At 35.8% G+C, this 17,312-nt stretch overlaps 1 protein-coding gene across 1 annotated transcript; it reads right to left on the bottom strand.

Annotated features, from left to right (window-relative positions):
- Positions 1 to 2,727: 2,727 nt before the first annotated feature.
- Positions 2,728 to 16,982, bottom strand: FBXO43 (F-box protein 43). The gene is made up of 5 exons (XM_045560400.1): positions 16,562 to 16,982; positions 12,578 to 14,048; positions 9,974 to 10,076; positions 3,535 to 3,738; positions 2,728 to 3,429 (listed from the first exon to the last, which is right to left on the bottom strand). Exons 1-5 carry the CDS (start codon positions 16,644 to 16,646, stop codon positions 3,181 to 3,183), a joined length of 2,112 nt encoding a protein of 703 aa, XP_045416356.1. The 5' UTR covers positions 16,647 to 16,982; the 3' UTR covers positions 2,728 to 3,180.
- Positions 16,983 to 17,312: the final 330 nt, after the last annotated feature.

Here is a 17,312-nt window from a genome sequence, read left to right as displayed (position 1 = left end):
CTTTCAAATTTCCCTCATTTATAAAGGAAATAGGCTCAGAATCAATAAGTGACTTGCATAAGGCATAACTGGTAAGTAGTTCAGGATACCAGCCCAAGCTTTTTTACTCTTAGCCTAGTGTTCCTTCCCTTACACCCTATGTGGCCCTAAGAAAAATCAGCCAAAAGAATGAGTAGACCAAACAAATTTAATGACTATATGTTTACATGGAATTTAAGACATCATTTAGATCCCACTTTTTTGTGTATTGACACATTAATCACTGAAATAAAATATTAAGATATTAAGAAATTATTAGGATAAAATTGTTTAGCTATTACTTTATAATGGCTTTCTTGGATGAAAGTTATTATAGCACTAAAATAATCTACTCATTCATTAAATATTTATCAGCACCTTTTATTTGCCTGGCACTATACTAGGTGCTAGGGACACAATAGTATTTAAATCAAATATGATATGGTCTAGGATATCACAGAGCTTACAGGAAAAGAAAGTTAACAAGTGATTTAAATAAAATGAATCAAGTGCCATGACAGAGGATGTACAAGATGCTATGTAAGTGCACAGCTGGGGTAACTCCAGTCAGTTATGACAATAACAACAATTTGTAATATTTAAGATAATGTTGATTTTTTTTCTGAGTAGCTGGAGCCTCTGTTTATTTAAGAGACAGGGTCTCACTCTGTCACTCAGGCTGGAGTGCAGTGGTACAATCATAGCTTACTGCAACCTCGAGCTCCTTGGCCCAAGGGGATCCTCCTACCTCTTGAGTATCTGCAAATACAGGTGGGCACCACCACACCTGGCTAATATTTTTAGAGAGGAGGGTCTCATTATGTTGACCAAACTGGTCTCAAACTCCTAGCATCAAGGGATCCTCCTGCCTCACCAAGTAGCTGGGATTACATACCTGGCTAGAGCCTCTGTTTAATAAAGTTGTACATAAATATCATATGATTTTCTTACAGTTAGCCTACCTACCTCTTGACCCCATCACAAATATAAAACCTACCAAAAAGAAACTTGCCTTTTGAATTCCTACTCTGATCTTTTTTCTTCAGAAAGTTTTATTATAAAATCATTAAAATATGTGGTACTAAGTTTTTACACTATTTCATTCATATCCACTTGATCATAATATTTAAATTCCCAAGTAAAACCAGAAATATAAAAAACTTCAACTTCCATTGTTTTAACAGTACCTGTAATAGAGAGAACCACTTGCTTATTGCTGTTTTCTAAAATTAAATGTGATAAAATCTCTTTCACCAACAAAATGAAATAAAATATTACATTCTAATAGGCTGGGTAACCACAAGATGACAAATGTGTTCACACTGAGAGAACAGTATGACTGCAATACACAAGACAACAGATGGCCTCATGATGGACTAGAAATAGGATTCCAGATTCCTTAACTGCACTACTGGCAATTTCATGTGTAAACTGGTAAAAACAAACAAAAAACACTTATATTTCCTTTCCCATTATTCTGTAATAAAAATTCATTAGATATTGGGAAATATGAACATTAAAAATGATATAGAATTGACAACATTGCATTTCATTTTTTAAAAACATATCAAGGAATTGAATCTGTGATTTTTAAGATCCGAAAAGTCAACTTCAGGAATGACTTTTAGCTCAGGCAGAAATCAAGGGTATGAAATAGCAATAATGTTCATATGACAGATGAAGATATGATTTGATCTGAGCCACAGAAAGAAAGGACAAAGAAAAGTAGTTTAGATTAAATAAATCAAAAAGTTAACTTTATAAATTAAGATAATCAAGACTGGAAGAAATTTCCTAAAAACAAAGAAACTTCTCTGATGGAGAAAAAAGTTAAGTCTTAAGAGAACAATATTAACTAGTAAATTGATCCTGACACAGAAGATGTCTCAGGAAATTAAATAGGAATTAAAAACTGAACTTGGTTAGAATCAAATAAATCAGAAAATGTGATGTAAAATTCAGAAATTTTGTAACTTTTATGAAACACAACTAACACTTTGCTCATATTTATGTTTGGCTTCCAAAAATCCTTTGTGGAATTAGAAAAGATATAGATAAAAATTTAATATTTAGCAGTTAATCAAAATTTTATTGTAAGCAACAAATTAAAATTCAAGGCAAATGTTCCCAAATATTTTTATGTCTAATTCATACTTTAAATTGATTTATTAAAATAGCATATAAGAACTACATTTAAATCTGTAGAGTGTACACACACATATATATACATAAGAGATACCTAAACACAAAGAAAAAAATTGTTAAACTATCTTCAAATTTCCCCATGGTTTTAGTAATTTGTTCAACAATAGAACTTATCTCTTTTTTGCTGCTGTTCTCCAAATGGAACATGCAAAACCTCAAATCATTTTTGAAGAGGTACTTCCTAAATAACTTAGTAAACCTTATTTTTAAAAAAAAACTATCTTTTCCAATCAGCCCAAATTTGTCAAAATATTAATACCCAGGATATATTAAATAAATTAAATCTGTGACTATAGCTCTAGAATTTTTTAAAGTACTTATTTGAAATGTATGACTTATAAGGGTTTATTAACTAAGACTCCCATTATGAGTAACCACATATTTCCTATAATTTACTTTTTATATCTTCCTAGTTATCAATATTAAGTAAATTTTACTTAACTAGAAGTCTATTCAAATATGCCAAATAAGACAAAGATTGAAATTATAGAGTAAATTCATAGAACTTCTGAAAACATTTTATTTATATTTCATTTCAGTCAAGTACTCATTTTCCAAATCTATAAGGCCATCTGTGTCAAGTTCAAAATTTTTAGTATTTGGAAAACTAATTTTTAAAACTGAATGAAGAACATTTCAACACATAGTGATGAAATGCAGAAATTTAAAATGTTACATAAAACAGTAAAATACATGCATATGAAAACACTGAATATTCTTTATTTAAAACACTACGTTATTAAAATGGATAAAAATGACATAGTAAAATAAAAGTTTTTCAAAACTCATCACTTTAAAGAAAACATACAATGACACAGATTCTAATATATACAAACTAGGAAATAAACCATCATCTGTCATTAATGGGAAGATTTGCACATGTTCAAAATATTCATAATTTTACGTCAGACAAATAAAACACTGCATGGGGGAATGTGTCTTTTATATTTAGTCTCTTTAGAGGCGTTTTAAATTCCGCTTACTCTGGGTACTTCCTGGGACAGCATCTTTTCTAGTTCTTGACTTTGCTGCTTCTCTACTACATTCTTCAGACCCATGATAAGCACACAAACATAACACACAAAAGTCAAAACCACAGGCTTTGCGGCTACACAGTCCCCTTTTCTTATATGGCTGGTACTTAGCAGGGGATTGGCACCTTGGGCAAGGTTTTAAGGCTTCATCAATAAAAAGTGTTTTGGCAACCTGCAGTGAAAGCATATACACTAAATCTTCCGGTTTCATATAAAGAAGAGCTTTATTTCAAACTCTGTAAATATTTTTTTCTAATAACTTATAATAAATACTCACCTTAACATATTCTTCCTGTTTACTACTTAAGGGAGTAACAGAAGAGCTTGCTAAAGGTGTCAAAACTTCTCCCCAGGGAGATAATGTTGACACTTGCTCTTTCTGAGAACTGGATGTCCTAGCCTCTGCTTGCACAGATCGTAAGGCTGAGCGATTTAAAAGATGGAGCCGAGTGGCAGCATCCTCAACATTTAATACAGCTCCCTGTGGTAAAAGACAAGAGGAGTCAATAGCTTTCTGACGCACATGGATTAAATGCTTGGGAGTGGTTTTATACCACCAGAATTTTCTCCCTAGACCATTCTTTTTTAGGAAAAAAAAATTTTTCTCATGTAACATTTAAAAGTCAAAGAACTATATACAAAGAAAAAATTAAAACAATAAATTCTGGCTCTGTCTGCATGATTGGCTATTTTTCCATTTATTTTAAGCAAACTTATCCTGAAAAGGACCAGATAGTATGTATCTATTTTAGATTTTGCAGGCCATATAGTTGCAGCTACTCAACTCTGTGGTCCTGGAGAAAGCAGCTGTAGACAAGAAGTAAACAAAAGAGTGGGGCTATGTTCCGATGAAGCTTACATCAATCAGTAGTGGACGAGTCTTGGCCTATAGACCACAGTTTGCAACCCTGTGTTAAGCCAAGCTCTAAGAAGAAGTGAATCTTTTGAAACTTTGCTATGGGATATTATGAAATTCTCTGAAGATTTCTTACCTTAGCCACATGTCACAAGAACAATGGGACAGGTTAGAAGCCCAATTACTTCTGGCTGATTTTTGCAAATAAGTGGTGCTGATTCATTTCTACAGTTAAATTTTCAACAGCTTTGATATTGTAAAAGGGGAAAAAATCTTTCTCATCTGAACTGTATTGCCTCATTACTCAAGTATTCAGTCAAGAAATATATTAATTACATTGATTGTGATAATCATTTCACAATATATACATATATCAAAGCATCATGTTGTACACCTTAAATATATATAATTTCTGTCAGTTATACCTTAATAAAGCTTGAAAATATAAAAATAATTAAAAATTAAAAGAAACATGTTCAATGAGTAATCCTTATAGTCTATTTTGTTAAAGTTGGTAATGAGGAAAAAATAGTAAGCTTTTAAAAAACAGATTGACATACTTAACCACTTATCAAAATAAAATGTACTATGGCCTATAATCCTAGCTACTCAGGAGGCTGAGGCAGGAGGATCAATTGAGACTAAGAGTTCAAGACCAGCCTGGGCAACAGAGCAAGACCCTGTCTCCAAAACAATGGAAAAAAAAAATGAGCTGGGTGTGGTGGTGTGCACCTGTAGTCCTAACTGCTTGGGAAACTGAGGTGGGAGGATTGCTTAAGCCCAGGAGTTCAAGGCTAGAGTGAGCTATGATCACACCACTGCAATCCTGTGCAGCAGAGTGTGACTCCCCCCTTAAAAAAAAAAAAGTACTACCAGTGAATTTCCTTACATGTCCAACTTTAATTATGTTTCCTCTCGCTTGATAGTCTCCCTTTACCGCAATTGGCTCTTAACTGTGGAAAGAGCTAAAGCATGAGAAATTACAGTAGGATAAGTACAGGAGATGAGATTAGCTGGTCTTGAAGAATCACATGATTAATAGTTTAAAAATATATGCATAAATGTAATGAATAAATGTAGGTCTTCAGAAATTAGAATGAATACCAATTGAACATATTGAACATGCTGAATTTACCAATTATCTCAAGGACTTGTAATACATCTCTTTATTCTACATTTGCATAAATGATTTCCAGCCTAGGCTACAGCGCATGTCCTAAGAACACACTAAAAGGAGAATACCTAACTGGGTTTCAATGCAGTTGGTAAATACAGTGATTATGCATGCACCAAAAAAACGAAGAAAGATATGATGTTGAAGCAAATTTCAACCACAGCAGAAACATTCATTCACTTAACAAATATTTATAGAACACTGAATAGATGTCAAGTGAATAAAACAGTGTAAACTCTGTCCTCATGAAGCTTAAAACATGTGCTATAATACTCTCTCTCAACAAGAGGCAAAGCAGTCAACAAATGCATACATTCATGAGTGCAAAAATTTCCGCAATATAGCTATCATCACATTACCAGAAAATATTTAAATGTGAAGATGGAGTCATCTGATGGTTGTTCATTTCTACAAATATGAAAGAACAATGAAGAATTAAGAAATTCAATAGAAAAGGTGTGGTATTCTAATTCTAATGCTCATTCTCACTGTTCCAAAGAAAACAGATAAAGTTGAGATCCTATTATGCACACCTGTTCTGTGCCGGATCAGAAGCTTTCAGTAACACTATACAAGTGTGAGGAAAACCATCAAACAACTTCCTTTTATAATTTTTTTGTTTTGGTAATGATCCATTGGTATAGCTCAGGGAGAAAGCAACCAGTCCATATTGGAATAGGAGGGCAAAGGGCCCCAGGAAGGAGGTCTCTGAGAAACAGAATAAACAGGTAGAATACCTGATTTGTTTGGACTCACACAGAGGAGACTTTCAGTTCTGGTGGATAATGGAAGATGAATCAGGGATCTGTATGGAGAAACACTAAAAGGAAAGAAAGAAAGCAAAGAAAGAGTAAAAAAGAAAGAAAGGAAGGAAGGAAGGAAAAGAAAGAAAAGCTAGACAATTATTAACTATGAAAAAAGTTATGTGTAGGCTGGGCGCGGTGGCTCACGCCTGTAATCCTAGCACTCCGGGAGGCCGAGGCGGGTGGATCGCTCGAGCTCAGGAGTTCGAGACCAGCCTGAGCAAGAGTGAGACCCCGTCTCTACTAAAAATAGAAAGAAATGATTTGGACAGCTAAAAATCTATATAGAAAAAATTAGCCGGGCATGGTGGCACATGCCTGTAGTCCCAGCTACTCGGGAGGCTGAGGCAGTAGGATCGCTTGAGCCCAGAAGTTTGAGGTTGCTGTGAGCTAGGCTGACGCCACGGCACTCACTCTAGCCCGGGCAACAGAGCGAGACTCTGTCTCAAAAAAAAAAAAAAAAAGTTAGGTGTAATGTACAATATGTTGTAACTGTGAAAAAGTAATAATAATCTCAATAGTTTTATTCATGTCATCCCCTAATTCTGATTCACTAGCAAATGGTGGTATAATTATAGTCATAAGATAAAAGAAAGGAATTCAGAGGCTGGGTGGGGGGTTAGGTACGTAGTGGTAGTAGTAATGAAAGGGTAAAGAGCTAACTTAATCCCTATATAGAAAAAAAGAAATAGCAATAAAAGCTTATTAGTTAGAAATATGGAAGTAAATACTAGAAGAAACAACTAAAGCATTGAAAGTGATTGCATTGATTGGGAAAGAATCAAGAGCATGAAGAGACAGCACAGGAGAATGGTGTGTTTTGTTATAAATGTAATAGTCCAATTTGACTTTTTAAACCATATACTTTTATTACTTTTTAAAAAGTTCTGAAAAGCAAAAGAAAATAAGAAAACGAGTTTAAGAAAGGAAAAAAAGTATAATTCTTTAAAAAAACAAGTTTTTTTAAAAAAAATGATGCCTATAATATGAGGAGAAAATATTTTATCTGGAATTACCTGAAGGTAATGTGCTGACACAGCCACATGTTTCTACCTTAGAGGAACTAAGGAACATATGGAGCCAAACTTTTAAATATTAATGGTGCTTGCTTAAAAACTGTTTTTTAAGTTTTTCCCTAGCATGTAGGGCAGCAATATAAAAGGGTATGTTAAGAAGGCAATTAATATCTTCACTGGTATTAGGTTATTAAGTATGAAATGTCCGATTTCCTTAAGTACTAACTTTGACAGTTGATATCTCTGATATTTCACTTTGACACTTCTAGCTTTATTTTATTGTGAAGGTACATCCTCAGTGTTGCAAATGCATGTTTTGGCTTGTGATTATCTTTCAAATTTTTTTTAGAGCAATTTTGTGAAACCATATAAAAAAATTTGTGTTATGGCTGGGAGCGGTGGCTCATGCCTGTAATACTAGCACTCTGCGAGGCCGAGGCAAGTGGATCATTTGAGCTCAGGAGTTCAAGACTAGCCTGAGCAAGAACGAGACCCCATCTCTACTAAAAAAATAGGAATAAATTAGCTGGACAACTAAAAATATACAGAAAAAATTAGCCGCGCATGGTGGTGCATGCTTGTAGTCCCAGCTACTTGGGAGGCTGAGGCAGTGGGATTGCTTGAGCCCAGGAGTTTGAGGTTGCTGTGAGCTAGGGCTGACGCCACGGCACTCTAGCCCAGGCAACAGAGTGAGACTCTGTCTCAAAAAAAAAAAAAAAACTGTGTTATTTTTGAATATGAGTTCTGTTGTGGAACCAATGCAGCACAGACCTCAAAATATCAACGAAGTGTTGGGGAAGGATGGGGCTAATGAACACATAGTATATCGATGGTTTGAGAAGTTCCATTCTGGTGATTTTAATCTTGAAAATGAGCCACATGGGCACCCTGAGACCAAGGTGGATAATGATGAGCTGAAAGCTGTAGTGAAACCTACACAGGAATTAGCAGCAAGGTTTGATGTTACTAATCCAACATTATTGGACCATTTGAAACAAACTGCAAGGTAAAGAAGCTGGATAGATGGGTTCCAGAGGAATTAAATAAGCATCAGAAGAGAAATCGTCTCAAGTTTGCCTTTCTTTGCTGTTACAACATAAAGACAAACCATTTCTACACCATATTGTTAAGTGCGGTGAAAATGAATTCTTTTTGACAATCGCAAGCATTCGGCATGATGGTTGGAAAAAGATACAGTGCCGAAACACAGTCCAAAACCAAATATTTATCAAAAAAAGCTAATGGTGACTGTTTGGTGGTCCAGCGGTGGTATTGTCCACTGCAGTTTCATGAAGCCTGGTCAGTTGATTACAGTGGATGTCTACTGCAACCAATTGGATGAAATGATGAAGATGCTTGCAATTAAGCAGCTGAGATTGGTCAACAGAGACAGGCCAATCCTCTTGCAAGACAACACTTGACCACATGTTACACAAACAACGCTGCTCAAACTACAGAGGCTGGACTTGGAAACTCTCTGTCATCAACTGTATTCACCAGACCTTGCAACAACTGACTACTACTCCTTCCAGGCTTTGGACCACTTCTTGCAAGGAAAAATATTCAATTCTCAACAACTTGTGGAAAATGCCTTTTATGATTTCATCACCACTTGCTCTCCATGCTTCTTGGCTGCTGGCATAAGCAAGCTACCATTAAGATGGCAAAACTGTGTCGATAGTTTGAGTGCATACTTTGATTAATTGTACTGCTTCTTGTTTGAGATATAATAAACTAAACTTTTGATTTGAAATCAGACATTTCACATTCAATGACCTAACATAATCTCCCAGAACCAGCAGCTGCAGCAGTAAGTAGCCAGGAGCTCTGAACAGATGAGCAGGTAAAACTTTTCTTCAGAATAAAAAGGAAATTCAAAGTTTTAGTTAACAACAATCCCTAAAATTTCATTGTAATGAGAAACCCACCAGTCTATATCTAGGTGTTCATATTTGTTTCTGTTATATTTCATCTCAATTATTACATTTAGTCAAATTAGAAATTTACTTACAGTATGTTATTAAATAATTTTTAGTAGAACAAGAATAAGATAGAGAACTCTCAAAATCTGTTTTGGCTGAAAAGTTGAGTCTACAATCAGACATAGGTTACTAGAGTAATCAGAAGCCTGTTACACAAAGTAGTGTGTCTGGGAAGAATTCATCAGGTTCTATAGGACTTTTCTTGTAACTTTAAACCCAGATCTCAAATCCTCAAGGCAATACAGGTACAAATCGCAGGTACAAATCTGCTATGCTTTCTCACCTACAGGCCTGTATATGCTATTCCCTCTTCCCCATCTTCTTTACCTGGCTAACTGCTAACTCGTCAATCAAGTCTCAGCTGAGATACACTCCCCTTGATTGCCAAGTAAACACTCCTTTGAATCCAATAAAACTCTGAGCTTTCTCTGACACACCTGTATTGTAGTCACTTGTTTACTTGTATCATCTCCGGGGTATGAGCTCCAAGAGGACAGGGACCATGTCAGAAATGTTCACCATTCTAATCTGAGCAACTGGCACAGTTACTGGCATATAATATCCACTCAAAAGACTGGATAAAAATGTTATCAGGGTATCTAATTATGAATAGCATCCAGCATATCATTGGTATTCAAATGCTGCTAACAGCACGTACACTTAAACAGCATCAAAACCCAACAAGCTGTTCTTGATGTCATGCAGTCTACTCCACTTAAAGACTAGGTGAAAATAGAGTTTGGGAAAAGTAAAGAGTTTATGAGTGAATCTCTGCTAAATACAAAAGCTTAAAAGATAGCAAGAAAACCAAATTAGGTTGTCTAGCAGTATGGGATTATTACATATTTATAAAAATCCATTTTAGAAAAGTATTATATACATTACCTCAGAATCTGTTTTCAGTTGTATGATGTAAAATTTCCTCCTCCGATTTGCTCTCTTATCTTGAATAACAATTTCGCGCCAATTTCTGCTTACTTTCCAAACACTATAACAAAAAGATCAGTCCTTATATTGTATATATTCCACAAGATTAACATTTTTTGTGTTTGCTAACTAATAAAAAAAACTTGTTTTAAAGATTTTGGGCAGTAAATTTAAACCTAAAAATTTACATTAAAAATATGACCTTGCTCTTCATAGTCAGTGCTAAAAAATATATTTTAAAATAAAAATATGACTTGGTCAACATTGTTGTTCCATACTGAGTTACCATATGAAAGAATTCCTATTAAAATATTAAGTATATGCCAGCATTACATTGAGAGATTACTATTTTATAAATGGTCATATAAAGCCAATGTGGGTCCACTGGGAGACTGATTAAGAGGATTTAACTTCAAACGTGACATTAAGATGAAAAATTTAGAACACGATATGCAGCAAATGATTATCCTCTGTAGCACAAGAGGTTTTATCAATTTCTCCTATTACTGTGTTTAACAAATCTGTCATTTTGATTAAATAAATGTAAGAACAATTAATCCTTCATTGGCAGTACTAAGTGCCAAATCATAAATACTATTATGGGTAGCACCACAAAGTTCCCATTTTATTAACTAAAGTTTCTGAGGAGGAGGCAACTAAAGAAAAAACACAATTTTTGTCCAGTGATTGCTTATTTAGCAATAACTTTGACTATATTAATTGTTAAAGAAAAAGTAATTCTCAACTGTTAATCTAGTCTTTTTAATTACTCTGTTGTAACAAATCACTCAAAGGGAATAAGGTGAGGGATAAGAAGATTGTAAAAAAGAATCACTTGGTACGGAGGGCCCCAGGTGATGCTTGAGTTGTCAACACTACTATTCTTCCAGCTACCATGGCCATTTCAGTTGCCATTGCCTCTCTCTAAGCTGATATATGTGCCTTATCTCAGGGGGAAGGAAAGGAATAGGCAGAAAGTCACCCATTAATGGGGAAGAAATGAACTATATAATTGGGTATTGCCACAAATATTTCAACTGACCATCAACTCTCGTTACCAAGAATGGCACTGCTAACACAAATACACATTCTGTAGTGCAAATGTTGTAAGTTTTAAGTTTGGAGGGATGGGCAGGAGAGGTAATTGTAGAAATATGACTGAATGTCAACTAAACTGCTAGCACAAATGACCACCCAAAACTGTCACCTGATTTTACATATTAACTGGTCCATATCCAATATAAAATAACATTCCTATATCTCAGCCATCTCCTTAATTTTTTAAACAAATAACTTATCTTTTGAACATTTTTAAAAGGCATATACCTATGGGTGCACTAATCTGTTTATTATCCTATTTGGGTTACACCACATATATTCCTGATCAACTCTATTGTAAAAGGCCTTAAACTTTAATAAGAGTTGTTGGAAAAATACTGGATTAGAAATTCAAGAACTCAATTGTAGACTAGATCAATTCCTATCTCTTTCAGTGACTGTTGGCAGGTCACTTAACTTCTGGGTCTCAAACTTCCTCATCTGTAAAATACATGATTGAACTAGATATCTCAAAAGATTTCCAGCTCTGGAATTCTACAATTATCTACAATAGCCTACAATTAATGTATGGAGGAAAAGTGAAGATGGGCTTTGATAGAAGTACTAGCCATAAAAACAAGAACTCTATGAACTCTTTATACCTATCAAGATCTCCCCCAACCACCACCTTGCAGAAATCCTGTTCCACTTGACTTCCCTCCTTCCTGGCCACGGCATTCCCAAGGTTCTTGTTTTCTGATAGCTCTGCAACTTCCCCAAATTGCCAGCATGAACACAGTCTCATTTTAGTATTTAGTAACCCCACCTCCCACCCTCAATACTCCTAAACGTCTTAGTCTTTCTTTAATTATGTAGCACCTTCAATCTACTGGAATATCTGCAAACACAAATTCTTCAGTTTTTAAATTCTTGAAATTCCCCAAAGTAATTAACTTTCCCTGCTGTGTTAGCCATGAAAATGAAATAATCCACATTTCTTTGGTCTCTGGAAAGACCAAACCCTAAAATGAAAGCTAACCATTGTTCTTGGATTCTAGAACTTAAATAATTAAACGGTATCCTTTGTATGTTGTCATTTCTCAGTTACAATGCTTTACATTATTTCTGACAAAGTGTCATAACTTTAATACAATTTGCTATCTGACAATAGGATTTGAAGTATTAAATAAATCATTAAGCAACTTCCATGGAATAAAGCTTGCCATCATGAAAATTTAAAGTTCAACTTTTAAAAACTCTTTCCAAATGACAGTGATAAGAACTTTACTCAACAAAAGGTTATATTGTTGCTACTAAAGCAGGCTTTTAAATAGAAGGAACTATACTAACAAGTTTTATTGGGAAGTTCACTTAAACCATCTTTGATACAGTATAAGACAACCAGAGATAGAGATAATAAAACAAAACAAACAAAAGAATAGGACAACCACTTGAGTCACAGAAAAGCTTTCCAACTTAAAAAAACATAGAAGTTTTATTTCATAAGCAACTTTTATTTCTTACCTGCATAGGCTTTCTGCAGTCAAGGAATCTAAAACCATAGCAAGAATATGCTGTAAATTTCTATATTTTAATTCTGTTAAGATGTCTAGTTTTTCTAAACCCATTTTCTTGCCAATCAGTCCTGCAAGTAAACACTGCAGTACAGCTATTTTGCCCCCATCCCTTTCTTCTAAGAATTCATGTGCACTGTTTTGCTGAAATCTTTTCCTTTTCCTTTTCATAAAGAGCTCATGCACTAATTGCAACGCTGGGGTCTTTGATAAATCCTTAAAGCTTAAAGTCAAATCCTCACTCTTATCACTGCTCAGCTGACTCTCTGAGAGGTCAGAAGCAGCTGCTGGTCTTGCTTCAGAGTCAGAGTGGACAGTCTGCTTTTCCTCTTCTGCCTCTGACTGTGAGCCTTGCTCCCGAAGGGTGGAAAGTCTTCTTGTCCTTACAAGACGCCTTGACTTTCTTATGGTGTCCCCCACTTTGAGAGTTCCTTTATGTTTCTGAAGCAACTCATGAAAAGAACCCTCTTGGTCAGAGAGGGAATCTTCTGATTTATCCAAGCTCAGTGAGTTAAAACCACTGTCTTCAGGAGTTGAAATATTGCCTCTCACTTCAGTTGAAGGAAAAGGTGCTTGACTTGCATTAAATTTAATATTTGCTACAAGATTACTTATTGGAGTCACAAATATGTCTTCACCTGTTCCACAAGTTGTTCCACTAATAGAGGGGCCCAGAAGTTCGTGGTATGTATTCTCATCACTAATGCATAAACTGCTATCGCTAAAGTCATGTGTGGTAGAGTCTTTAAAATTATTGCCCTGAATTGGAGATATACATTCAACTTCAAATAGGCTATCATCTTTGGAATTATCTATTGTGGAAGTCTTTTGTTGAGAAAAATTAAGTCTCAATTTTTGACTACTTGAAGTCACTTCTTCTGTTTTTAAAGTACTCGTCACTAAAGAGCTAAAATAATTTTGCCTTAGAACATCTGAAGTACTGCTTGTAATATTTTTTTCTAAATCGAGAACTTGGCTTACACTACTTTCTAAAGAATTATTTTGTGATTCAGAGTCTCCTGTTAGAAGAGAGAAAGCTACATCCAACCTTCTGGGCAGTAAATATTTTTTGATTTTAGGAGTTTCCCAAAGTTCTGGGCTTTTATCCTCTTCCTTCGGAGAGAAGAGAAATTTCTTTTCTGGAGTGTGAGACTCTAAAGGATCTGGGAAGCTCAGGCCTGAAGTTTCAGGATGCTCATGGATTACTGTTGGGCTTTTTTCTTTCTTTCTAAAAAATTCTTTATCTGTATTATCAAAGCTATAAGATTTTAACTCATTATAGGCACTATCTTGAAATGAAGATGTGGAGAAATCTCTGAAGTTGCAGTACTTGAAATTGACAGTAGGAGAGTCCACCTCATTTCCCGCTCCAGGGCTAGCGTGACCTGAGTGCCTTTGTGACATCTTCAAAATCTCTGTTTCTATAAAACAAAAAGAAATTTATTCTTTTTTTGCAATGAGTAGCCAGGCAGCTTACACCAAAATACATTATTTGTTAGGAATACAGATAATAATTGAAAATTGTATGGCAATTTTAAAAAGTTACTTTAAAAAACCAAATCTACTTCACAATGAACTGATGTGTATCCTACTTAAAACAACTTTTTGACATCATAAAACCATAAAACCATTTTCAGGTTATAAATGCTCACAGATCACTTGACTTAACCATAGTAAGTATCAAGCACAAATTTTTTTGAACTACCCTTAAGGAAAAAACCTAGCAGCAGCATTTTTAGATTATTTTATTACCTTATGATGACTTTAACAGAACTAAAGTACATGAACTTAGTTTTAATATTCTAGGGTATATATGCTAGTCTATTTCTTTTAAAAGTTCTGGGATGTAAATAAAACTACTTAAAAACACTATATGCTATTTTTTAAACATGACTTTCAGAAATACATCAAACTATGAGTGCTGCCACTATATCTGACTGCAATAGGCTGAACTCCAGGGTAATGTTGTTCACACATATAACATAGACCTGTTGCAGAAATCTAGTTCCCATGACCATTCACAAGGTCTAAATTCTCAGACTTACATCTTTACAAAGACTCTAAATTACTGACACATTCTTCTCGAGCTAACCAAAATAAACCACCGCACCCTAGATACAGGGCCATTTCAAACTTGGCATGTTGTACTCATTCATATTTCAGTTTCTAAATATTTTGAGACATAAGGCCCAGTTGCTGGCTTGAATTCACAGATAATAGGCAACTATTTGTGGGAAAACCACCCTTTATAATATTCCTTTTTTTTTAAACAACAGAGACCCTGTTCTTGCATATAACATTCTTGAAGCTGTAAATAAGAATTCAACTCAATTACTTAAAGAAGAACAGTTACTTAGTAATTACATGAGCAAGGAATATCAGTAGGAAATAGTTTACTCTTTCACCTATTGAACAGTATCATCATATTCCTTCTTTTTAGAAATCTGGATTAAATCTTAACTCAAAAAAGCTAAGAAAAGAAATTTATTATACTTTTGATATTTCTCCAGATTATTCAAAAGGCACTTAGAACATTGTTATTCCTTCAAAGTTTTCTCCAGGCTAAATGGCATGACGTTTCTCTATTAAAAGATCTTGGGAAGATATATTTTAGTTGACTGTAATGGAATAGTAATTTATTTAAATCTAAGTTACATCAGTTAAATATGTGAGTGAAATAAGCTTTGTTACAAAAGCAAATTGCTACTGTAAAAACAAAACAAAATTATTTCCTTATGGTATAATGATTATTAGAAGATCATTTTTGATGGAAAAAATACCTAAGTGTTTTTTAACCTTTTAAATCTATACTCCTTTTTCATAAATCTCACATGTCCTCTTCTACTATACATTCTCTCAGATCACTAACTTCTGCACATGCTCATGAGCCATGATTATCAAACTCTGCTTTCTATTTTTTTTTTTTTTTTGAGACAGAGTCTCACTTTGTTGCCTGGGCTAGAGTGAGTGCCGTGGTGTCAGCCTAGCTCACAGCAACCTCAAACTCCTGGGTTCGAGCAATCCTCCTGCCTCAGCCTCCCGAGTAGCTGGGACTACAGGCATGCACCACCATGCCCGGCTAATTTTTTGTAAATATATTTTTAGTTGTCCAGATAATTTTTTTTTATTTCTATTTTTAGTAGAGACGGGGGGGGGGGGGGTCTCGCTCAGGCTGGTCTCGAACTCCTGACCTCGAGCGATCCACCCGCCTCGGCCTCCCAGAGTGCTAGGATTACAGGGGTGAGCCACGGCACCCGGCCTCAAACTCTGCTTTCTAGAATTTGTATTATATTTTAGAACAATTTTTTATTTCCAAATATTAAATTAATAAGAATGTGTTTTAAAATTACGTTTCCTCCCCTGAGAATCATTCTATTAAGTAACAGCTTTCACTCAATTTGATAAAATTAGGTCAGAGTCCTTTTAAAGTTGAAACAAATTTAACTATTCCGCCACTTCACCACTAGGTGTCTCACCATGCTGGAAATTGGGAAACTGAAAGGCAAGTTTCCAGAAACAAACTGGGATCCCCTTCCCCTAAAGTCCACAGATTACTTGTTATGAACAGAAAAAATTGGAGGTTTTTTTCCTGTTTATCTACACATTTGAAGTTGCCTCCAAGTGCTTTCTCTCCTGTCATTTTCATCTTTCGACTACACCAAGGCGTTGTTCTCAAAACTTAATGTTATTATAAGATTATTCAAGTGAAATTACGGCCTTAGTTTAATGACTCAACGATTTTCTGATGAATCAAGCAAGTCTCTTCGATATTCACTTTTTAAAACCAGGCTCCAGACAAAGAGTTGAGAAAACTTATCTCCAAAGTGCTCTTTTAAAAAAGAGAAAAAGCACTTATCAAATCAGAGAATGAAATGACATTATTTAACTGTATTACAACCAAATTTCCTTCATTTGTTAAAGCGAAAAATCTTACCATCAGCAAATCTTGAGCTACTAGACGTGAAAGTTATGTAGGACTTCAAACAAGAACATCTCTCATCTTTGCCTTTAAAATTCATGCCAAAGAAAGGCCACCTAAAAACTTTAGTTTGAACAATTAATTAAAACGTGCAGCAGCATGGTGAAAGCTAAAAGTTGGAGGGAACATAGAGCACATGCTGCAGGGATTATTTTTAACACTTGAAAAGGCCTAAATCATTTTGAATTTCCTCAGCCCTCCAGACAACAGTAATCTTAATTCCTGGTTTTGGCCAACTAGTCTCAGAAATGAGTAAATTTCGCAAATTCGGGTTCCTGAGAAGGCAGTGTGAGGAGCAGCGTTGTCATTTACTGGGCGAGGTGCTATCAGCGGGTGGGTGGGTAACGGCCTCACCGGCGTCAGAGATCCGCTCGGCCTCCCGCGACCCTCCCCAGGCCGGGCCGGCACAGAAGCTGGGGGCGGCCGAGGACGCTGGGAGTCACCTGGAGCGCAGGGAGCGAGGAAGCAAAGGGCTGCCGTTCGCCTCCCAAGTCCGAGCACCTGGAAAACACAGTGGGGGATGGGGGCGGGGACCTGGACGCCCGGAGGCCCGTTACCGGGCTCAGACCTGGTGTGCCCCCTTCCCACCCACCCAGAGGCCGAGGCGCGGCCGACCCACGGGGCGCGGGCCAGGCGGGGCGAGCCTAGGGCCAGGAGCCAAGCAGCCGCTGCTGGGTGCGCCGGGGAGGAGTCTCGGCCTCGCCCC

Source organism: Lemur catta, chromosome 9 (genome assembly GCF_020740605.2).
Source record: "Lemur catta isolate mLemCat1 chromosome 9, mLemCat1.pri, whole genome shotgun sequence".
NCBI classification, from domain to species: Eukaryota; Metazoa; Chordata; class Mammalia; order Primates; family Lemuridae; genus Lemur; species Lemur catta.
Note: the sequence above shows the minus strand (reverse complement) of the source record. Positions and strands in the feature narration are given on the sequence as shown.

What these genes read in the sequence shown, in the direction of transcription:
- FBXO43 (XM_045560400.1), bottom strand. Translation starts at nt 16,646, where the DNA reads ATGAATTTTAAAGGCAAAGATGAGAGATGTTCTTGTTTGAAGTCCTAC. An exon ending in TAGCTCAAGATTTGCTGATG is followed by an intron (nt 14,049 to 16,561) that starts GTAAGATTTTTC and finishes TTTGTTTTATAG; the next exon opens with AAACAGAGATTTTGAAGATG. An exon ending in AACTGAAAACAGATTCTGAG is followed by an intron (nt 3,739 to 9,973) that starts GTAATGTATATA and finishes CTTTTACCACAG; the next exon opens with GGAGCTGTATTAAATGTTGA.